General features: G+C 30.8%; 1 protein-coding gene and 1 long non-coding RNA gene across 2 annotated transcripts; both read right to left on the bottom strand.

The window, feature by feature from the left end:
- Positions 1-200: 200 nt before the first annotated feature.
- Positions 201-14,625, bottom strand: LOC134283279 (tenascin-like). The gene is made up of 11 exons (XM_062765722.1): positions 14,510-14,625; positions 12,913-12,964; positions 12,124-12,143; positions 9,082-9,131; positions 4,688-4,715; positions 3,793-3,844; positions 3,427-3,449; positions 2,082-2,139; positions 1,851-1,876; positions 656-704; positions 201-317 (listed from the first exon to the last, which is right to left on the bottom strand). The coding sequence occupies exons 1-11, from the start codon at positions 14,594-14,596 to the stop codon at positions 304-306; spliced, it is 459 nt and encodes a 152-aa protein (XP_062621706.1). The 5' UTR covers positions 14,597-14,625; the 3' UTR covers positions 201-303.
- Positions 14,626-22,597: 7,972 nt separating this feature from the next.
- LOC134283285 (uncharacterized) lies at positions 22,598-25,012 on the bottom strand. The gene is made up of 3 exons (XR_009995449.1): positions 24,989-25,012; positions 23,006-23,054; positions 22,598-22,708 (listed from the first exon to the last, which is right to left on the bottom strand). It is a non-coding gene; the product is annotated as an uncharacterized LOC134283285 (long non-coding RNA).
- Between the last annotated feature and the right edge of the window lie 809 nt (positions 25,013-25,821).

Below are 25,821 nucleotides of genomic sequence, written 5' to 3'. Positions count from 1 at the left end.
TGACCTTTGAATTATGAACTGTGAAACTGAATTCGAATATTTAATGATGTAATCTTTGTTTTGTTGCGTTGCAAGAGATCCCAGTAGCTTTACATAATTTGTATCTCTGGATATACAGCTGTGCACAATTTTCGATACAAAATTTATTAAAATATATACTTTGTGTTGAATATGCACTTATCTGAGATAAATCCAGCAAATTTGTCTGCTTCAAATATTTTTATTTTTATTTAAAAGCAAGACATAGATTCTTCTTGCTTTCATCTTTCATTCTTCTTCTGTATCAAGGAGTTCCTGCTTCACTCAAATATAATAATCTGAAATAATTAAAGTTATGATTTTAATTTTAATGATCATATCCAAAATATTTTCTCAACAAAAAATAATCGTGTATCGCAATGCTAATAAGGCCTCATTGGATTGTTATTCATGACAAATTAATATACAAATCACTGGAGAAAGAAAATGTATTAAACTTCTTCTACACCCTTTAGTTTTCGTATTCAGTGTATTAATAATGCATGATGTGATAAATGCTCACGTTGACACTCTTAAAAGGTCATATTTAGTGCTTTATACAAAATTAAAACCTTGGCCTTGTTTAGAATTTATTAACTTTAAAGATTTATAACAATTAAATCGTATAAATACTTACACTGGCATCGTCCACTCACACAATTTTGTGTACGGGGACAATCTCTATCCTGTGTAAAAATCGTAAATTATTAATACGTTGTTTACAATTTCAAGAATAATTTATTGTAATTTTTCAAACTCATTCAATAAAAACGACATAAGGTTTTTGTGATTACTCTTTTTTTCGTACTACAGTATGTCAAAAAAAAATAAATCAAAGTTTGTTTAAGGACAGATGATATCTACGAACTCCTTCCAAGAACCTTGAAAATGGTCACTAAATATGAGTTGACATGAGTAAAGTGTATTTTTATGTTTGAAGGTTTTAGGAAAAGGAGAAGGTAATAAATCGTGATCAAGAGTTATCATGTTGTAAATTTCGCTTTACCTCCCCTAAAAAATTCGAAATTTACACCATTGTAGATCTAGAAAAAAAATCTATAAACAATATGAAACTGTGAATGAAATAGAAATATGGACCCCCGAAAATCCAAGGGTGGGGTCAGGTGTCCAGAAAAGTAAGAACTAAAAATCCAAGGGCTAAAAAATCACAATTCTGAAAGAGGTATCCTTGTTCACCATAGCAATTTATTTCATATGTAGGCTTATTACCCAGGTGAAGAAAATACATTGAAGGAAATACTAGTAATGTTTTTTTACTTCATAATAATTCCCTCTTCAACATCAGACCTTGCCCTGGTTCCACAAATTTGACGAATCGCCATTGGAATTTGAAAGACTTTGCTCTTAATTGTATGCATACTTTTTTAATACACAGTAAGAAAGACGATTTTCAAAGCGATGATTTTAAATACGCCATCCTAACCGAAGGACCCCTGACCAACTGGCCATAAATTCTACAACTTTGGTAGAGGGCTTGATGCTAATTACTATCCTGCCGGAAGTCTGACTACGTGATTTAAGGAGCAACACAGATTTTCAAACATAGCACTGATTTTGCTTTTAGCACTATCCTACCAGGATACGAGAAGGGTACATGAAATTTAACATTATTTTGCTTTCAATGGTGCTTTTTGTCAAAATTGATTGAAATTAATTTAGTGATTGCAGAGAAGAAGCCGGAAATATTCAAAAGTAGACAGACGACGAACACAATGGCTCATCTGATTAACTCAAGATACGAAAAATAAATATTTGATGAAGATATCCTGTTACTGCCTTATCCGTGGATGATAAATTATGATTTTACTTACTGTATAGCATACTCTGCCGCCGCCACCTAAAAAATTAAAACAGCTATTTAGCTTGGTAAAAATTTTCCAGTTGAAATCAGTGAACGGTAGATCACTGAAAAATGCAATCACTCGAGTAAACATTATTGAATTAGGCAAATAAAAAATAATTTGTTGTAATTTAATAAAATAGCATCGATGTGTTGCATTAAATCACAAACATACATTTTTCTCTTTCCAATGATAACCTACCCCCGCGTCTTACACAGTATCCACGCCTACACACTTTTCCAATTGGACATGGATTATACTGTAACAAAGAATTATTCAGTTCATTTATCAAAGATGGGATTACCTTTGACATAACATAACATAAGTATTTAGTTAATAAACTATTTTTGATTTCTTTTTACCAATCATTAAATATTACAACAATTAACATTATTGTCATCTAGAGGTCAATACAAAGATTTAGCAACCACAGAGGTGAAATACTCATAACGCCCGAAGAGCAAGGTCAATTTTATACTTCGAAATTAACAACATCATTAAATTACTGAGGAGAATACATGTAAATGTATATGCTTCACTGTATGTGTAATCTGATTAAACATTACAAAGTCGGTAATCAGTCTGTTTTATTTCACTATTTTACATTGGATAAAGTTTTAAAAACAAGCACTGACTTATCTAGTGTTATTTTTTGTTGGAATTTCAAAAAATCTTTGAAGTGCATATTACGATAAAAAGCAAATTTAAAGAATTGTGCCCCCCTTTCTGTAAACTCTAAAATTAAACTGGTGTAGGGAAGGGTCCGTCCATGAAGAGGGAAGGAACCAGCCCTTCCATAAATTTTTTTATACAAGCTTCAGAAAATAAAAGAAATAGTAAAAAGTGTGAAAAAAGCAGACCCTGCAACTTCTAATCCACTTCGAATTCTATTTGCTTGAATGTTATCTTAACCTGAATGGAAATCGAGTGCATGTAAAACAAAAACTCTCTATAACCTATTACTATCTAAACCTATTTTAATATCTATCTATCTTTAATCAAATTTAAAAAGAAAAATTAAAATGGAAGATAAAGTGAATGTGAACATACCGTAATTTTTATGAAATATAACTTCGCCAGTAAGGGAACTAGAGAAAATTCACTCTTATTATAATGTGGGTTATTATTTTCAGTTATCTGGGTTTTTTTTTATCAAAACAGATTGTATTTTTATATTGCAGATTGTTTTCAGTAATTTTTTTCAGTAAAAGAGATCGTATTTCTATGCTTTTTTTGTATTTATCTAAATATGTTACTGTCATTCAGTCAGGACATGTTGTCATAACTCACTCTAAATTTCTTGATTCGTACTTTATATTTTCAAGCAGACTTCAACACATAAAGATATATCAAAGCATAAAAAACTAAATTTTAGACTGAATAAACGCAATTGTTTGAAATAAAAAAAAATATTTACGATATAAAGGTTTCAGAAAATATATTTTGAAAAATCAAAATACAATTAAAATGATGTTTTTTTTTTTCAATTTGCCTTAATTTAAAGATATATTTAAAGATACGTGGTTTAATTTTTGCTTTTACTTACTGTGCTGCATCTCCTATGGCTATCTATAAATAATAAAAGTAAAACATGCCAGATATCAATTGAAAAAGTTGACATTGTAATTACAGAAATTACTTAAATTTAAGATAAGGTAAAGATCCATATCAAAATGAAAAAAAGCGACAATGTTTAGTAAAACGTAAGCGCTTTCATTACTTCTTCAGACGTTTTACATTCCTAAACAATTCAAACATGTTTGATTTTTTTTTTTGGAATGTTTAAGATGAAAACGATAAGTGTTTTTTCAGACTGGTTCGGTACACCCATCCTGTTTCTTCCTACTTTGTAACATAGAGCTGTGCATTTCACATTAACACGTCAATTAAGAAGGAAAATAAAATCACCTACCATCAACACAGTAGCCGTTCTTACAGACCTGTCCATGTTTACATGGCCTATACTGGAATATAGAAAAATGGATATTTCAATATGAAATTATTGTGTTCTTTGATATTTCCTTCCAAACAAATACTATATTTAAATGCTTTTCATAATATTAGAATGTTTACAACCTTAATATATCACTGCAGAGGAGAGAAGAGAGCATTGAATAAAAAAGGAACTGTTTGCTTAATTTTCTATACATGTAAATGTTTGAATCTAAGGTTTCATGTTTGCAATACTTGAAAAGTGTTTGAAGAAGTATATATAGGGAACAATGTGCATAACAATAATTCAGCCAACGATTTTTACAAAATTATTACCTACAATATTTGACAGTCATATAAAGTTCTAAGTATTATATCAAATGTAATACAAAGTTCTAAGCATTATATGTTATAAAAAGTTCTAAGCATTATATGCAATGTAAAGTTCTTAGCATTATATGTAATATAAAGTTCTAAGCATTATTTCTAATACAAAGTTCTAAGCATTATATGTAATTAAATATTCTAAGCATTAAATGTAATACAAAGTTCTAAGCATTATATGCAATACAAAGTTCTAGGCATTATATGTAATACAAAGTTCTAAGCATGATATGTTATACAAAGTTCTAAGCATTATACCGGTATGTAATTAAAAATTCTAAGCATTAAATGTAATACAAAGTTCTAAGCATTATATGTTATACAAAGTTCTAAGCATTATATGTAATACAAAGCTCTAAGTATTATTTCTAATATAAAGTTCTAAGCATTATATGTAATTAAAAATTCTAAGCATTAAATGTAATACAAAGTTCTAAGCATTATATGTAATACAAAGTTCTAAGAATTATATATAATTTTATACTCATTACTCGATCACATTGATGAGAACCTGAACGTATTTTAATAAAATTGGTTGAAACAAAAACATTAATTAAAATATCAGCATACTGAACAATTATATATATGGCTTCGTGTGATTAATATACCAGAATTAATATTTCCTTACATAAAGAAACATAAAGTATAAATATAGATGAAGACACAGTTCTGAGAGAATTAAATAATTTCCTGTATAGATTCATCTTCAGAAGCATTAATGCATGATAGAATCTGAAGATGTTTGTTCGAATTAAGTGAATTTAAAAATTCAATATTATGAGATATGTACTTTTGTGAATAAATGACCTTTTCACACAATATGGGTATTGTGTCTAATTTTCGCAAAACAAGCTCGGACTCTGGCTGGATATAATTCATTAATACTTGGTTGGCATAAATAAAAATTATATCCAATCAAATTGTGCAAATTTCCCATTAAGGTCCCATGATCCTTATTTTAAATTTCATTCAAAAAACTTCCAACTTTGTTTTCATCAACACAAACAGCATGAGATTATAATACCAAAAATGTAAGGCAGGAATCAAGACTTAGATTTTCTTATTTATTTTTTGTTTCATAATAGTATCTAGAAAATTTGACACAATATCCATGGAAAGGGAGATAAAAGCTCAATAACAAATTTAAAAAAAATAAAAATGAGGTTAATAAAATAAGTCCCATGTGAAAAACCTAATAAATTCATATTGACTAGCCGCACTTCATTTTATACCATCAATTTTTTTAAAAAAACATTTCCCATCTTTATATACATATAAAACTTCGATCCCCCATTGTGGCCACACTCTACCTGAGGTTTTATGATTTGAAGAAACTTGAATCAACACTAGCTATTAATGTTTCCATAAAAAATGACTTATCATGGATTTGCTGTTTAAGGTCAAATGATACAAACAAACTTATGTCAAACATTTTGAAAATAACAACAAGGATCATATTTAAATGAGTAAAATGAATAAGTTTCACCGCGTAGTTTTTAATTTTTTATTCAAAATTTCACTAAAATGGGATTTCAAGTGAAAAATATTTGTATAGATTAATAAGGATGGATTCAGAAGGGCAGACTTTTGAACATCACAGAAGGTTTACAATTTCTTTATATTCTAGAAATTTGTTATTTGCATTATTTGCAATGAAATTATGCCAAAAAAATATATACTGACCCAGGCATCCATTTTTTGTTTGTATCATCTGTCCTTAAGAAGGAGACCTTTTTAAACATTCTTAGATCAGAGGTATCTATTTCTCTTTTTCATTGAGATGCTATCTCCCACTTTTTGTTGCCATAGGGTTGAAAGTGTGCCATATTACTGCATTAAAAGTTTGCAAAATTTAAGATTCTACCCCTCCCGAGTTTCAACAGTTAATGCTTTTCTTTTTTGGTTTCTCATTTCTTCTGAGGCCTCTATTGTGTATATCTCTCATACACGGCAGGGATCGATTAAGTAAATCACGTGATAGGTTTGTTACTGACTAATAAATATATTAGGTCGATCAATCATAAACGGTTCGCTCCTCTTTCCTATCCATGAGACTAGTCAACCTGATATATTAAGGAAGATAATCAGTAACCAACCTTAATTGTAATGATAATGATATTTACATACACAAGTGGAGTTGTTTTTAAAAAGCACAGGTTTTATATGGTAAATCAATATAAATGTAATGTAAATCAAATAGAAAATTGACCCAAATAAGTATAAAAGTAATCATATAGTAAATCAGTATATATGAAATGGGTGAATATAAACTTACCGCCAACACATCTCCTGTTGATGCAGTATTTCCCACGAGGACATGGCCTGTACTATATCATATAAAAGGGAAATTTTAAAAAGTTGTATAAAATTTAACAATCGTATGTTGCAAATCTTTCCAAAATATCAATTTAGGCTTATTTTGTATCTTTATTTATACTTTCTGAGCTGATTTTAATCGTATTAGAAAGCCTACGACCTTTATTAACTTCTAATCCAAACTTTTTGTTTTCTTTTTTAGTGCACACGTTCTTTAAATCAAAATATTTATTAAATAGCGTCTGTTGAAGGTTAAAAGCATTCTTCATGTGAATGGTCCTACAAGGGATGATTACTGATTCCACTTTTGGAATTTCCGGGGTTTTTTTTATTTTTGCCTTTTTCACACATATATTTATTGGCTGTAGATTTTTTTAAAATTTGATCACTGATCGTTATCTTCAACTTTTTTGAACCAAATTTTCAAATGTACAATTAAAACACAGTATTCATTAAATATGTGTTGACTTCATAATAAAAGTGATTAGAGATATACAGGACATTATTAATTTACGGCGGGTGTGAGTGGTAGGCTGGAGTGTTACTCCTCTATGGCACCTGGTCCCACCTCGGATGTTTGGAAGTGTTTGCTCTGCTCCAATTCGTATTTGTATTGTGTTTGAACTTGAATACTGATCGTTATCTCAATATATCTCTTTTTTTTAAAAAATAATAATAATAAAATTATTATTTTTCTTTATTGTAAAAAATATAACATGAATGACAATTTAAAAAAATTTATAAACCTGCTGTTTCTAAAATTGGAAACTTCTCCATTTTTAATCTTATATGTAATGCATAAATGCTTTTATGATGATATTTCAACAGAAAAGAAAGAAAGAAATATAATGCGAATGAAACTTATTTTAAAAGGAAAGAAACTCAAAAAGTATGTTTTACTCACCACGGGATCACAGTAGTCTGAACTTGAATCTGTTTTGAAAAAGGATGCCATTATTTATTTAAAAAATCTTCACTTTCTGCATCACTAGCACAGTTAGAATCATACAGTTTTGTTCTTATAAGAATTGAATTACTAATATAAAATATTAATTATATGCTGAGTTTACTCAATACTTTCAGCATCACAGGACTATTTTTGCTTATTTGTAAAAAAAACAGAATGCTACATTAACTCGGCTTCTAAGGAATACAAAATCATACTGGGGCCAACTTTAAAAATCTGTCTGTTTGTCTTCTTCAGACTCAGGGTGAAAAGAATGTGTCGGTAGGTAGGTGAAATTTCCTCCTTTTTTTAAATTTCAATGCTTTTTATTAATTGTCCAAAACTAATTGCTTCCTGGAAGTTACAAAAGTTTTGAGATAGGTATTTTTTAGCAAGTCGTTCGTGAGAGGGCAACCAAATAATTTTCTGAGGTGATCTAGAATCTTATCTTTATTTGAATAATAAAGTACTTTCTTTGGATGCCAGATTAGGAAATAATGGTGTTATTACAGAAAAAAATGGCCAACCTGCTTTTTTTTCTCTCAATATTTTAGACATTGATGTCCATACTTACAAACAAAGAAAACATTTTTATTGCACATACATTTGTATTTATATTTGAATGAATACTCATATTCAGTAATATTGATATTAAATATTGCATTATTGATATGTAAGTCATTATCTTCATAAATATACTGAACGGGGAAAAAAGCGATTGAAGAAAAAAGATAGATATTATGTAAGTGAGTTGATTTTGAAAATGTGAATATTTGCAAGAATGTCTTCATTTTTCTAAAAGCTACATTTTTCCAGAGTAAACATACGAAAAACTTAGGCATACGTGCACGAGTTAGAGAAGAGTATTATTAACTTAAAGTTCCCGAGACACCGAACAAAATAGCATCACGTTTGGAAGGAACGTAATGATTATGATAGTTGCCTACTGTATTAATATCTGTTTCAGTGACAATGCCTTGACGATTATGCAGGTGGCAAAATAAATGTCCTATCTTAAAGTTACGTTGTTTATCACCAACGTCACTGTCACGGTTAGTTGGAAACCTCTCAAGGTACTCTCTGACAACTGATCAAATGTTCTTTGGGGGAAAAAAATTGCAAATCAAACATGTTGCTGTCTTTTTCTTTACTTGGAAAATCCAAGTACTAGACCCAATAAAATATCCGTCAGTCGTATCATAATTGTACGAAGTTCACACTGACTGCAATTATGCAAAAACGAAATTCATGCCTCGTGTGTATCAGGGGACACTATAAAATGTGTTATCAAATCTGCTTTCATCACTATTTTTAGCAAACTTTCCCTTTCAGTATATTATTCAATAAAAACATTATGAGCATCATTTTTGAATGTCAATGTTGCAGTTTACAAAACTACCTGACCGATAGTTCAAACCTTACTCAATAAAATGATAAATCTTTAGAAACTTATTCTTTCAGCCAAAAATGAATTTAAAAACTATTTATATTAAAAATTCTAGAATATAATATGCAATAAAACGATACAGATTTAGTTTACATTTTTCGGGAAAGTTATGTAGGAGTAAGGATGCTGTGAGAGAATCGCAATTAACTAAATAAATATAAAATGATTACTTACGTCTTACACATTGTCCATTTATACAAGTGAATCCTCTTGGGCAATAAACGGTCTTGATAACGAAACAACAGTATTATTTCAAAATACAACTCAAATATAAACAAACAAACAATATAATAAGAATCATAATTAATCATCATAATAATTATAATTAAGCAATCTTATGCTTTCCTTTTGTAGCAGTATTTTTCTAAAAATGGTTTAAAAGGACTTTACTCTAACCATTTGTAGACAGATAACTTATTTCAGAATCATAATTTACCTAATCTAGGTTAACTGCAGGTAACAACATTCTAGCTTTTTTTTTTTGGTAAGGCTCACTACCCGGTATTAACATCAAATTCTATGGGAAGTAAGGATTAATTCGGCAGGTAAAATCTAATTTATACTCAAAATGACCTCTCCACGGACGATTGTTCTAAATTAACAATTTTTATATGTAGATACATAGCAGGTTCACAAAATTTTCTACAAAGTCTTTTTTTGCCTCATAAAAATATTAACGGCAGTGGAGAAAAACATAGAGTGAAAATGTTCAACATCATATTCGAGAAGAGGTGTCTTCAGATACGGATACTTAGAAAATCCAGGGTTTTTTTTTTTGACATATCAAAATTTTACTCAGATAAACAGCATCAAAACATACGACTCCTTAACACTTTATACAACTACTTCCCAGGATAAATTTAAGATACCATTTTTGAAATCTTAGACCTCTGCTTCAAGTTAAAACCTTGTCATCATCCATTTGCAATTAGTACTGTAAATCACTTTTTATTCTCGAGAACTTTATTTTCGCGTAATTACGCGAGACAATTTGCTCGCGAAAATAAAGTTCTCGCGTATATTAGTATGCGAAAAGATTATATACACCAATAATCACAATTCGTGAAAATTTTGTCTCGCTTATAAAGAGCCCATGACTATCTCGCGAAAATAAGGTGTCGCGAAAATTAAGTGATCTACAGTATTAAAACATTCCAATTACTCAGAAATTGAAATTACATGTATGTATTTAGATGCTTGAGCTTCCTCATCACCCTCAAGCCTATGTGGAGTCAATAGCACTGCCCACATGCATGTAACTTCGTATCTATAACACTTATGTTCAGTCTCAACATGGAGAGTCACCAACGCCACCTCCAACAAACTACAAACTTCACAGATGTCTGTACCATATACTAAACATCAGGTGGCCAGTAAAGATAAACAACAAAACCTGTGGAAAACAACAAATCAAGACCCAATCATTCAGCAAATAGTTCATAAAAAGTGAAGTGGATTGGGCATACCGGTCCTTCGGATGAGACCGTATAAACCGAGGTCCCGTGTCGCAGTAGGTAATGGCACAAAAAGACCCCTCACTGGTCAATGGTCCTGAGTGCCGAATATAGGAAAAAATGGTAGCTCTTTACCGGCGTATGGTGGCGTCTCCATATGAGTGAAAAATTCTCGAAAGGGACGTTAAACAACATACAATCAATCAATCAACCAATCTTTGCAACTGAGTAGTTCTGGGAGACCAGGTATTCAAACAATCTGTTGGAATACTTCTTGGTACTTATTATGCCACGTTATAAGATGGTCTTATTTTAAACCAGATCAAGTAGAATGTAGTCAGAAACTTCTATTGGGCCTGTGGTTTATATTGACTCAATAAAAAGGGGGTAAATCCTACTCTGAGAAAGAAAGAGGGGGAAGGTAAAGATGTCTCTCGCCACGGCCTTCCATTCCTCTTTCAGTAATAACATCGGTATTGAGTAATAAACTATTGTTCCCTTACCATTTTTATTCAATACATCTCTTTATATTCGAAATAAAAAGACAAAACTCAGAAGCCGACATTTCTATTTCATTTTCGACTGTTTTACTGATTACAGATATTATAGCAAAATGACAACAAAACTTCATAAAAGGCAATGATTTAAACTTTTCTATCGTCAATGTCTCTTATTCAATATTATGTAACATTGTGCCATTAACCCCTACATACGAGGGGTTATAAAAATTCGTGGACTAGGCCATAAAATTAAAACCGCTTTAGGCACATCAATGCATTTTAAAATATCTAGTTAGCATCATCTTTTCTATCTAAAGAATAAACCATAAATCATAAATTTTATATTTTAATAAATTAATAATGATTTGTAAGCAATGGTATGTCCAGGCGGTGCAACCTCGAAGGCGTTTTTGCGACCTATGTGTAACTAAGAAAAAACTCTTTTGGTATTAACATTTGACATCCAAAAATCCCGTTAATTCAGGTATTTGTTTGGGAAACAATTGTTCCATAAAATATGAAAGTTTTACTTCATTCTGGAAGTTTTATGAAATTCTATCGTAAATTTTACATAATGTGTCCAACCAAATAAGGCCTTGAAAATGACGTCAAAAGGGGGAGGGATTTCCTTTTCTAACATTCTATAAAGTTTTGCCCCTGAAATAACTGGTATAGACCTAAGAAATGCTTAAACTGGCTACAGAGAAATAATATGCATCCAGAGTACTTGTCTTTTAATGTCAAAAAATAGATTCAGAGAGAAAAGGGATATTCAAGGTGTGAAAAATCAATCACGTCAAAAAATGACGTTGGTCATGTGTTGTACATATTGAACTCCCAAAAGCAAAATATGCTAGCACAATCAAGCGAGGATATCTCCCAATGTATAAATCCATTTAGAATATTATATTCATTGAATGGAAAGACGCTGTTCATGACATTGTAAAGTCATATAAACAAGGCGGGTTAAAGTCCTTACTCAGCTCAAGGGAATCACAGCGCCGGGTCATCATATATTGTCGTTTTTATTGAAGAATAATTTGGCAAATAAGGGACGTATTAGGCTAAAATTTTCAACATTTCTTTATTTTTTGTTGTTTTATGTTCCATATAAATTTTGAAAGCACAAACTACATAATTTGATAGCCTCAGTCCACGAACTTTTTGATAACCCATCGTATATGCCTTCCATGCAGCTGATGTACAATAGCACCTACGCACCTACATTTTTAAATATTTTTAAAAATATCATCTCAAAACTTACCGCACAGCTTGATCCCGAACCTACGACACAAATACGGAAAATTAGTTTTTTTTTCTCTGAAAAGAACTTTCTAAATTTCTATCAAATAAACATTTAGTGATAAAAACTGTCAATGTCAATTGAACAGCATTCCGTTTTAATTTTAATGCTTACTAATTTTCAAATGTCAAAATTCGACAAAGCATAAAGGAGCAATCCACTATAGATTACTTAAAGCCATATATGCCGTATTTTTTAATAAGTTCAGATAACAAACATTGAGAAAATATGTATCTATATGTGTTTTTTTAATAAATATAGAAATAGGAATTTTCTGTAAATCACACAATTCAAATCAATTGTATGTCAAAGATATTAAAAATTTTAAACAATAACCGATTTATTTACCGACTCCTAATCTAAATAGGTCTAACAGATAAATTTAAAGTTAATTCAACTAAAGAAACGTGATGTTATTCAAGTTAAAGATCGGTATAGATTTTACTTGAACCTCGTATATCAATACCCTATCTCCTGTTAGCTTAAATACGCCAAATTTATTTTTAAAGTAATAGCATAATCATTCTATTTTTAAATTTCTTGATTTAATTTTTTACTTAAATGAAATTGGTCTTCTATCAGTCGTATTCGAAATGTTTACTAAGCTCATCTCACAATGTAAACTAATTGACACAGTGTCAATCTATAATTTTGAACATGTTTCTATATTCACTTTCTATTGAGGTTTTTACTCTGAAATTTCATATCTCTCTCTCTCTCTCTCTCTCTCTCTCTCAGTTTTTACCCTACCTTGTTGACAGTATCCCTGTCGACAGCGTTGATAAGGTCCACAATCCGTATCCTACAATGATTCGATATTCAATTGTATCGGAATTAAGTATTATTCCAATACAATTGAATTTTACTTAAAAAACCGAATATTACTCTGCACAGTCACCGGACGTTACTTATTTTTCTTCTATACAAAAATTAACCATACACTTAAAAATACATATAATTTGGTATGGTTGTTTTTAAATATAAGAAAAATAAGAAACGTCAAGTGCTTGTGTGGAATAAAATTCATTTTTTTTTAACTAAAATTCAATTTTATCGGAATAATGATTAATTTTACTGCATAAATTATAATCAATTTTGTCCGAGTAGTCGCAGGGAACACCACAAAAAAATCCTCTTTTACAAAGACAGTTGATTATCTAATTTTTTGTTTTTTCGTTGAAGTTTTCGTTGAAGCTGCCGGGAAGAATGATAATAAATCATTTTGTATTGTAAAATACATATCAGTTTCTATTCTATGTGTTATAATTTATCTCGTTTTTTTTTTATTTAAACCGTATTCAAAAAACGTGTAAGCCTGAAAACTACTCAAGGAAACTAACTTTCAGAATATTTATAGGTAGTGTTCGAACCCAACAAATAATATTTTTTCAATAATAGATTTTCTTTCCCGAGAAAATAATCACCAGAAAAGTTTTGTTAATAATATTTTCATGAATTTCAATGATGAGAACTTTATTCGAAATACTAAATTCAGAAATGGAAATGATTTCTATATCTATATGGAGATAACGAACAGTTTTCAAGATCAAAATTCCATTAAAAAATACAAAATAGGAGCAGAGCAAACAATGAACTCCAAACATCGGAGGTTGGATCAGGTGCCATGGAGGAGTAAGCATCCCCTGCCGACCGGTCACACCCGCCGTGTGCTCCTTGTCATGATCGGGAAATAACGGAAAAATCCGTCATCATTTCAGTGTATAAATAATGGACTGACAATTAGTATAAAAAACATCAGTTAGCATTTGATTCAATGATAAATTGCATTTGCTGACAAGGTCATTGCATCGACCATAGAACTTACGAAATGATGACTTTAAACGAGACAACTGAAATTCTTGTTTCATCAACTTGTTCATAAGTGGAGCATACTTATGCGTATCTAATCAACTGAGATATATAAACTGAGTATGCAGATGGTGAAGGTATGTTGCTGCATAAGTAAGGGAAGTCTTGGTTGTTTTATAACATACTTTTTTTAATGTGTTGCATTGTAAAATTAAGTATATGTAACCCATAGACTTCATCATATTTTTTCTTGTTCTGTATTTTTGGACTTTTTAATAGAGATATCTGAATAGAATAATAAATTCCAACGGTAGTTTGCTGTTTCTTTTTCAGACACTGCTATATACAAACAATGGTTTTGATTTATCTAATGTAGTTTGTGAGTAAAATGTTAATTCGATATTTTCATTTAAGACTTTTTTCTAAATATGTACTTAATTAATTAAATGTTTGACATTTTAATATTGTGTAGGCTACGCATAAAACTGTTCTGTTAGTAAAGGAACCATATTAAAGACTCAGAAAAAAGTGTTCTTACCCTGTAACAGTACTGAGGCGCGTAATCGTCCTGAGCACTAACAATGGAACCCAGCACTACCACGATACTCAAGTACAAAACGAACATCCTGGTACTTGCAAAGAGGGAAAAGTAAATTGAATGATAAGGAAATTTTGTAAATAGTTACAGAGTATAAAATTTATAATTATTTACAGTATTTATCAGTTTAAAGGTAAATGGAATAAAATGATAAAGTACATGTTATGCGATTTTGATCAGTGTAAGAGTTTTGCAATATTAAAGTAGCATACCCGGGTACGTTTGAGTTTTATTTTACTATATTTTATTTTAATTGTGCAACAATTTTCATTTCATGCGTCTTTACAAGATTCAATGTTCTCCGAGCCCTAAGAATCGAAGTATTAAAAGTAGAAATGCACCACAACAGGAAAAAATACTTCTAGGTTCTATTTATTGCTGCCTTAGATTTCAATCTTTATTAGCATATAAGGAAACTATAAGAATCCTGTGATATCTTGTGAAGGTATTATACACTTTAAAAGTATGAATCATATTACAATTGTATTCAATGGAAGAAATAAAATATTGCGTTAAGTATATTTAAAACAAAACGTGCACTTTTCTTTATGGATGGATATCACTGTTTTGATTTTTTTTTTCAAAAAAAAAAAAAAAAAAAATAATTATCTAACTATTTTCAGTAAAAAAGTGTTTCTTATATCCAAGTTTACTGAAAATATATTTGAAGGTTTAAAATTTTCCAAACAACTTTTAAACAATAAAGCGTATTTACCTTACTGTGGATCCAAACAACTATACTTACGGACAAGTTTAACTTCTTATATATTTATGTATGCCAGTTTATTATGTAACAGGACAATAGAAGAATTGTTCCAATCAATGATTTGATAAATTGAGACATGAACAAAACATGTAAAGTCAAGTATTTCATCTTAATTTGTGGTGCTATTGTTTGTGCATGCGTCGATTGCAAAGTTTTATTCGAAAAAAATTGTATTTTTTTAAGAGCAACAATAAACATGAGCTCTCATTCATAAAATAGGTAAAACAATGCCTTTAAATATTTTACTCAGATAAGTAATATGCAACACATGAAATAAATGACTTCATTAGCAAACCTTTAGTTCAGTTGACTCGGGAAATGTTATAACAACGCAAAATATAATAAACGGGGATAATTGCATTTTGCGTAATTACAATTTGTGTCGATATCAATGCAGAATATAATTACGCAAAATGTAACAACAGACTTTTAGCATTATTATATTTTACGTTGTTACATTTTGCGTCGAGATCAACGCAAAATGTAACAACGCAAAATGTAATAACTCGATTTTTGGATAATAACATTTTGCGTCGAGATAAAGCAAAAGGCAAGAACGAATAATGTAATTACGCACTTTTTGGTCAGTCAGGTTGAGAATAATTTTCAGTTTAGTAGTGGTTGAAAAAAAAAAGACACGGAAAGAAAATAAAACCAAAAAATTAATATATCCTCATTCTTACATTAGAACGGATTTTCTAATATATTGATTTCATTGGCTATTATTTGTTTGAAATCAATTAATACATATACATTACCGAATTTTTTTCCTTCAGATTCTTTGTAAATTAGAAAAAGTTCATATTCTCATGAACTATTGTGGGATGAGTAAAAATATTTACATTATTTGAAGTCAAAAATAGTGCAAACTTTATCTTTCAAAACCGATAATTAAATAACAAAAATATATGGCAAATCATCTGAAAAATAATTTGAATATCAAAAACGAGCTTCATATTGAAATATGCCGGCATAAAGCGTTGTAGATCATGTCCTCATAAAATCTCAAAAATCAACTTAATTTCTTATATTCAAATCAACAGCTTAAAAACTTATTACTTTTCAACTTAATACGCAACCATTCCCCACAATTTAAAGTCCTGGCTTTTTCATATCATTGACAGTTGCTTTTTCAATAAAAATGGAACTCGCAAATTAACTTACCTTGTCATTTGTCATTTGAAAGACTATTTTGTTATAAACATTCTGGTTAGACACAAGTTATCTGAAGATGACATTAAGAAGATGCTTGATTTTCAGATAGACAATATTTATGTGATTTTTGGAGACTAGGTCTTCTAAAAATCTATTGATATTTCCATAGGTACTTAAAAATTTGTTAAAATCTTATACGTAAAAAGAAGAAAACACTTTCTTTGGAATTCAACTCGACATTTAGATATATTGACGACGTATTGTCAATTAACAATGCTCATTTCCATTCTTATATCGATACAATATATCCCAGTTTGCTTAAAATAAAAAAAAATACAACAGAGTCCGACATACTTATTTCATATTTCATATTTGGATATTTTACGTGAAAAAACCTTTGATTAATGGTTATCTAACAACCATGCTTTATGATAAATTTAACTTTTTAATCGACAACTTCCCTCACTTTTGCAGCAAAATGACTTCACCTACACACGGGGTTTATATATCTCAGTTGATTCGATACGCAAGAGAATGCTCTACTTATGTACAATTTCTAAAACGAGGTAAATTATTGACAAACAAGTTAATGAAACAAGAAAATCAACAGTCTGATTTAAAGTCATCATTTCGTAAGTTCTATAATCGATACAATGACCTCGTCAGCAAATCAATTTATCATTGAGTCAAAAGCTGACTGGCGTTTTTCGTAAAAAAAAATAATGTTAGGCCATTATTGCACACTGAATTGTCGACGAATTTTTCCGTTATAATCCGATCATGGCAAGGAGCACACGTCGGGTGTGACTGGTCTCCAGGAAATGATCAATCCTTCATGGCACTTCATAGCACACCATCGTACTTGACCTTATTCAAATTTTTACACCAATAAATGTCAAGTGCGAACAAAACGATTGATCATCTCCTAAGTGGCCTTGCCTCTTCTAGTGAAAATCTTGAATGCTCTGAGAGATCTGCTTACATGTCTTTCCTCAGATACATCTCGTGGGAACATTTCAATCATGCTTAAGTTTAATTGATCTTACTTTAATATCACTTCACTCCAGTTTTAAATAACTTAAATGACCACAAACATAGCCCACAGCACAGAATACATCTCCTGTGGAAACAATTCTTGCTTATTGTGTCGCAGTAAAAATACATCATTTGTTTAACGAATCGTTTATAATGCATGCCCTATTCAACACGTAAAATTGAGTAATTATCTACTAAAATTAACTTCAATGCTATTTTATATACATTTGTTTACACTTGCATTGAAAGAAACTTTTCAAGAGAACGAATCAATCAAATCACTCAGACAAAACTATTTGTCATCAAATTTTATTCAGAGCTATAGGAGGAATTGTGGACAAGATGAGGGTACCCCTCAATATAATAGAAAGAATAGTCGTACATGTTCTGCTATATGTGTCTGATCAAAAAGTAAAATAGAAGGTGCACAATGACACTTTGTAACAAGGATTCTGTAAAAGTCTTATTAAATTTCATTCAGTGGTATAAGAGGAGTTGCGGATAAGTGATGGGTACTCCAAATCGTAACGTACGGACGGTCGGACGGACAAACGGACAGCTAGATGGAAGGAGGACCCCCACATCACTATATACCCCCTGATTTTCAAGCGAAGGTATAATAGACACTGATGATTCGAAAATATTAATATTTTAATAAATTTAAGGTAGACTAAAGAAAATTGTTCACTTTGTTTGAACTGATCAATTAATGTTAGCTTGACTTGAGACTTGACTCCTTTTAAACTAAGAGAGCTTTGTTTAAGCCAAAGTTTAGATAGCCCACAATAATTCAAATGTTTTTGATATTTTCAAACCAGCCAACTCTACCTTCTTTATTTTGATTTATAATTAACTCTTATTTATAGCCTGAATTCGCATTTTTTTTTTTTCGCAAAAATGCATTTCAAAACTTATCATACAAAAAAACATCAATTAAGTGATGAGCTCACCTTACCCAAAGGCTTAGTTGAGCCTCTCTGCTTGAAATATCCTCTTGTCTGTTATCTTTGGCGGCGGCGTTTTCGTAAACTTCACATTTTCATCTACTTCTCAAGATCCATTGAGCCAATTTCAATAAACTTGGCACACAGTATTCTTGGGAGAATCAAAATCCCCTTTTCCAAGGGTAGATAATTAAGAATTAGTTAAAATTGGGAGGGGTCATTAAAAATCTCAAGAATCACAGGATCAGAAGGGTTGAACGTTACCTGACATAGTGAATATTCAACTTTTTTCAAACCCTGACCCTCAGGGTAGGGTTAGTTTGAGATTAGTATGATTAATAGAGTTTTAATTGGAAGTAGAAATGACGTAATGTTTTTCACTGTACAAGTCAGTAAAGAAATTATAACTTTGACCTTTATGTTTTAGAGCAGATAAAGGTTTTGGGAACAGGTTGAATTTTTTTGAGGAAGTCTTATGTCCAATGAACTACATTAGTCTTGACCAATTTGCATGGATGATACATCTAAGGATGCACACCACCAAGCTTGCTTCAGATGCTGGATCCGACCTGCATTTTTTTAAATGAAGGGAAAGGATAATATTTTTGAAACTGATTCATTCCTAAGTCAGAATAAGCCTAGTAGACTTTTGCGAAGACACTGACTTTTACCGTTGACGGCTTTTAAACCTGCGTTATGGTCTGAGGTATGGAATTGATTTATGATATGAAAACATTTATAGAGGTTTTAGCTATGGAATGAGGGGCTTTGAGCACAAAATATAATTGGAGTAAAATAAAATTAATTTATATACCTTTGTGGCAGCGAACTTTGAAAAAAATACGCACTTTAAAAAACATTTTCAAAGTGCGTTAAAATTGGGACAACATCAACGCACTTTGAAAAAAAAAATCAAACTGCGTTAAATTTTGGACGAAACCAACGCACTTTGAAAAAAAAATTTCAAAGTGCGTTAAGAGTGTACATCATTTTTTTTAACCACGGAGACACTTAACGCACTTTCAGTTATATATAAAAAAAAAATTGGAAGTTCTAGTAATGGACTATATTATTTTGTTTTATATATATATATATATATATATATATATATATATATATATATATATATATATATATATATATATATATATATATATATATATATATATATATATATTCTTTTTGAAAAACCGGTAAATTAATCTTTCTTCATCGAGATCGAGGCAAAGACAGGTGGAAGATCCCAACTCTTTATCTTTCCTACCCAAATATATGTAGTCACATAAATGGTATGACATTGATATATTTTCTTTCAAGAATAAGAATATATAAATAGAAAAAAAAATTGAGATATTTCTTGAAAAAAGCACCTTGTTATATTAAAGAAAAGAGACTCAGGGACCATGTCACTGATCTTATCAAGAATAGCCATCTAACTATATTTTGGCCAAAGTAGCTTTACAAAATCAAATACAATACAAAAAAATTGTATAAGATGCATAAATAATTTTTTTTTCATACTTCTTAATACTAATCAGGAATATTTTTTTCATTCCTATCAAAACCATCCGTAATAAAACTATCAAAGCTACCAAACTATCAAAACTATCCGTATCAAAACCGCGTAATATGATGATCTAAAAAAAGATCCATCATTTTACGCGGGAAATTTATTTTTGTATGTGCATACAAACTAAGACCCTTTTTTTGTCGCATTTCTTGTTCATATAGCTTAAATGGTAAAATTAAAAAAAAAAAACTTGAAAATTCTTTAAGCAGTAAAAAGTATAAGGAAGTCCATAGTGCATTGAATTTCAGTTCTTCTAAAATTGAAAGTCCATTAATGTTCAATGCCATGATCACCATACCTAAATATTTCTTCAAAATTTGGGTGGGATGGGGTGGCGGAGGTCAGGGGGTTCAGCCCCCAAGCTTTTTTTTTTTACAAAGATAGACATAATATACGCATTTGCTAGAATATTGACCAAATTCGTCACATTTTTTTTTCAAAGTGAGTTAATATGGTCGATATTAACGCACTTTGAAAAAAACAATTTTTTTCAAAGTGCGTTAACTACGTCCCAAATTTAACGCACTTTGAAAAAAATTTCAAAGTGCGTAATTTCTTCAAAGTGCGTCGTCACATATCTTATTCATGAGGAATTAGTATATCTTTCTATTTTCAATAACTGAAGAAATTAAATTAAAGAATAGAAAACATTTCGGAAGGAGTATTCGGCAGCAGTTAAAGTGTTTGGGTAGGATGCTTTTCTCATAAAGGTAATATGGACTTTGAAATAGCCCGCTATTATCGTTGTTTTAAATGTTTAGATAAATATTTTTTTCACAAAAGAGCCACCATATAATTTCCTGGTGTGAAAGTAAGTCGTCGATTGTAAAGGTTAGCGCTTCTCGCAAAAGTCTTATGTTGACAAGACTTAAATGAATGATGCATCTTTGTATGCATACCACAAAGCTTTCTTTGGATGCTGGATCCGACCTACATTTTCCAGATAATGAACCAGGTTAGTGTTTATAAAGCTGGTTTATTCTAAAGTAACTTTGAGCCTCATGTTGACCAAAAGTAGAATTATGGCAAATATTTTGCAGAAATCTTATCTGGTACAAAGTACAGGTATATTAGAGAAGGCTCTGAGATAAGGAACATATCTTAATGTCAAATTTATCTCGTGAATCTCCATAGCAGGTAGGGTATTACGGAGTTTTGTCCTGAACTATTAGCTGATACAAGCTACATGTAGTTTGGGGAAACACTACGATATCAGGATTGTATTTTCAATACAAAATAAATCCTGTATCTATCAATGGTAAGCAGGATAATGGCGCATATTTTGCAAGTATCTTATCTGGTACAAAGTATAGGTAATTTAGGGAAAGCTCTGAGATCAGGTGCATATCTTCATGTTAAATTTAATCTGTGTCTATCAACAGAGTGAGGTATTACCGATTTCTTTCCTAGTCTATAAGCTGATACGATCCACAGGTAGGTTGGGGAAACCCTCTGAGAGCAGGGTTATATTTTTAATACCAAATAAATCATATATCTATTAATGGCAGGTAGGATTATGGTGATAATCTGCAGGGATCTTAACTGGTTCAAAGAACAGGTAGGTTGGAGAAAGCTCTGAGATCAGGGACATATTTTCATGTTAAATTTATCTTATGACTATCCATAGAAGGTGGGCTATTACCGATTTTTCTCACAGACTATCAGCCCATACAAGCTGCAGGTAGGTTGGAGAAACACTCCGAGAGCAGGGTTATATTTTCAATACCAAATTAACCATTTATTTTTCAATGGCAGGTAGGATTATAGTATATAATTTGCAGGGATCTTATCTGGTACAAAGTACGGTTATCAGGTACAAAGTTCAGGAGGTAGGAGATAGCTTTTAGTTCAGAGACATATCTTCATACAAAAATTTTATCACCCGGTACAAACTACAGGTAGATGAGATAAAACACCTGAGATCAAGGTTATTTTACTTATTAAATAAATATTGTTTCTAACCAGAGTATTTAGAGAAATGGCGGATATCGTACAGTTTTTCTAAGCTGGTAAAAACTACAGGTATGTGGAAGAAAATATCTTGGATCAGAGTTATATTCATATGTTAATCTGGTTACAGGCAAAAGTAGGTTGATAAGAAGCGTATACTGCTCTGAGATTTCAACTGGATTTTTTCCCCAGGATATACTCACAGGAATTTCGGCATGCACATTCTACGTAGGTTGGAGAATAAATTAATCAACGATTGTCAACAATTTATCCATATTTGATGATTAATATAAGTTGATACATTGTTTATATTGACTGAAATTTCAATTTTTACGCACACGGTTTTATATATAATAACCAATTTTAAGTTACCAGTGAAATAAATATTATTAAAGAACATTTCATTTATTTCTGTATATTTTAACACATGTCGAACATTCCATGTTCGAGTGAACAGATCTGCTACATAATCTGCACATTTATGAACGATAACTCGTGTTCGTCGACCTGTATATTGTTCCATCTAGCGTTAACCTAAATAGTAATGTAAATTACCAGTGAAATAAATATTATCAAAAAATATTTCATTTATTTCTGTATTTTTTAACACATGTCGAATATTCCGTGTACGAGTGAACAGATCTACTACGTCCTATCCGCACACCCGTGTTTGTCGTGTTCATAATGTACCATCTAGCGTTAACCTTCTCCGAAGTTACCTGTAATAAAATGACTTGACTTTTTAGATTGGTATTTGTTTTACTTTTTCTTTTTAAATAATTAAATTGCGATAAAGGTATTTATGGATTGCATATAAATCTAACACCCATCATTTTTCTCTTTGACGTAATAATATAATAATATGATATTTCAACTCTTCGCAGGTATCATCATTGTAAAAAGAGAGAGAGAGAGAGATCATTAAGAACAGGAAGAGCGAATAAAAGAGAGAGAGAGAGAGAGAGAGGGAGAGAGTAGGACAGAGGGGGGGATTCAAGTAAGCAATGATAACCTACCACCACAGAATCCCTGCCTACAAATTTGTCCACGTGGACATGGTCTATTCTGTAACAAAGAATTTTTCAGTTAATTTGTCATAAAAGGAAATTTCCATTATTATAAAGAACTGAAATTATATATCAAATTTATCATAGTTCAGTTGCTTTTTTCCCAATCTTCAAAATTAATGTTATAATTTTAAGCATATAATTCTACTGAGCGAATGGGATATGGGGTACGATCTGTATTGCAGATTGTTCCCTGCTAAATGTTTTTCCAAAGAAAAGTTGGTATAACAAACTTGTTTTTCAGTTATCTCAATAAGTTTCTTTTATTTATGATTTTGAATGAGATACTCTTTATAATTCATTCTCAAAAATTGTACTTCATATTTTAATACAGAAATGTAACATACAAAAAGAATACATTAAAACACGAGAACTAAATTTTATATATGGAAGGATATGGAGATAACGAACAGTATTCAATCTCAAGGTCCATAAAACAATACAAAATAAAAACAGAGCAAACACGGACCCCCGAAACATCAGAGGTGGGATCAGGTGCCATGGAGGAGTGAGCATCCCCTGCCGACCGGTCACACCCGCCGTGTGCTCCTTGTCATGATCAGGAAATAACGGAAAAAATCCGTTGTCAATTCAGTGTATAAATAATGGACTAACAATTGATATGAAAAACGTCACTCAGCACTTGACTCAATGATAAATTGTATTTGCTGACAAGGTCATTGTATCGACCATAGAACTTACGAAATGATGACTTTAAACGAGACTGCTGATATTCTTGTTTCATCAACTTGCTTGTCAATAATTTACCTCGTTTTAGAAATTGTTCATACGTAGAGCATGCTCTTGCGTATCGAATCAACTGAGATATATATACTCCGTATGCAGGTGATGAAGGTATATTGCTGCATAAGTAAGGGAAGTTGATGATAGAAAAGTTAAAGTCATCACGTTTATCATAGAGCGTCCTTGTTAGATTACCATTAGTGTCTTTTTCAAGTAAAATATCCAAGTATGAAGCAGAAATGTCGCACTCTGTGGTATCTTTTATCTCAAGCTCACCAGGATATATATCGTATCGACGTAGGAATGGAAATTATCATTATTAATTGACAATACGTCGTCGATATATCTAAATGTCGAGTTGAAGGCCACAGCAAGTGTTTTCTTCTTTTCACGCGTAAGATTTTGCATAAATTCTGCTTCATATGAATATAAAAATAAGTCTGCTAATAACGGAGCGCAATTTGTACCCATGGGAATTCCAATAGATTGTTGGAATACCTGGTCTCCAAAAACCACATAGATATTGTCAATCAGAAACTCAAGCATCTTCTTGATGTCAACTTCAGAGTACTTATATTATATTAAAAAAATTATTCAACATTTTTTAGAAGAAATATTTTGAAAAATCAAAATAAGGTTAAATTTGGTGAATGCTATTTTTTCTCATTCTACCTTTCATTAAAATCGCTTGGTCCGGGTTGAAACTATATATATGTTTCTTCGTGCAAAATAATTCTGACAAAAAATTCCAACTTTCGTCAAATTATACTATTATTATATAAAAAAGTATTTTTGTTGAGTCACAAAAAAATAAGAAATAGGATAATTGCGTATGCCCCCGGTAATACAAATTACACATGGTAATCAAATAAAACCGATGTCCAAATTTTAAATGACTGATGGACATAAAACAAAATGACTAACGTTTACTTGACGTGTTTCACACCTGGATATTTCTATTTGTTGAGCTTTTAAAAGTCACATGAGCTAGTCATTTAAAAACTAGGAAACTCTAGGCAGCTTTGGTTTTGTCAGCATGATTTTTGACCAAGGGTCCTTGTAATGACCAAAGGAAGAGGTTGCATATTAATTTGTATTTGTATTCTATCTTTTTTTGTATGAGAAAATATACGCGTGTATATCGAACCAAGCGACTTTCAAGATCGATACGATAATGCTTTGACTTACCCTGCTGCATCTCCTAAACTCTTCTAAATTTAAAAAAAAATTAAAAAAACAAGTCTGGTATTAAAATTATATGGTGTAAAGTTAAATCTTAAACATCTATTCTATATATTCCATTTAACTTATGATATTAATCAAATACATATATGAAGGTTAAGGATATCCGATCCTCAGCCAGGAAGGATAAATCTTTCATTTACAAATTTAAATCAAAAAGTCTCAAAATGAAGCTTGAAATGTAAATATTTCCATACAACTATTTTCATTTAAGGTAGAACCTATGTCGGAAAAGTCTTTGTCACAAGATTTTCAAACTTTTCAAAATTATAAATTACCGGTAGTACTTGCTTATCAATCAGTTAAAAGCTCATGATATGTTTCCTTGTTTTTAAATGTAGTACAGCCTTTGAAACTTGGAATGGTAATTACATACTGCAACTACACATTTTCAGTTATTTTTAAGGGTACATGTCAAGAAGAGAATATGAAAAATCACGAAAATACTTCTTCAAACATCGTCGTTTATAGACTTTATTAACTGAACAATATTAAGCAATATTTCTCAAGATTTATTTCTTTTTTATTCAATTGACATAAAGGATAAGTTTACATTTAAAAAAAATAGGCAAATGAACTCTATTCTTTAGTTAATTTTCCACCCTACATTTGTAAAAAATTTTCAGAAGTCTTTGTCACAATGTTTTCAATCTTTAATATGATGAAGAACATACCCAAATGATTACAAAAAGTGATTAAAATATATACCTTTCGCCTGCAACTAATGAGAGATAGGCTATTTACGGATGCTAATATTCTTGACTTTTTGCACTTACACG

Source organism: Saccostrea cucullata, unplaced genomic scaffold, assembly GCF_032062105.1.
Source record: "Saccostrea cucullata isolate Sc308-1 unplaced genomic scaffold, CSIRO_AGI_Scuc_v1 ctg48, whole genome shotgun sequence".
In the NCBI taxonomy this organism is placed as follows: domain Eukaryota; kingdom Metazoa; phylum Mollusca; class Bivalvia; order Ostreida; family Ostreidae; genus Saccostrea; species Saccostrea cuccullata.
This window is presented reverse-complemented; position numbering and strand designations above follow the sequence as displayed.

Excerpts from the sequence above, each read along its gene's own strand:
- LOC134283279 (XM_062765722.1), bottom strand. The coding sequence starts at position 14,596 with ATGTTCGTTTTGTACTTGAGTATCGTGGTAGTGCTGGGTTCCATTGTT. Across the intron at positions 4,716-9,081 it reads ATAAATGGACAATGTGTAAG|ACGTTCAGGTTCTCATCAAT; the intron begins ACGTAAGTAATC and ends TTTTATTAAAAT. Across the intron at positions 3,845-4,687 it reads GTTCTCATCAATGTGATCGA|TATAGGCCATGTAAACATGG; the intron begins GTAATGAGTATA and ends TCTATATTCCAG.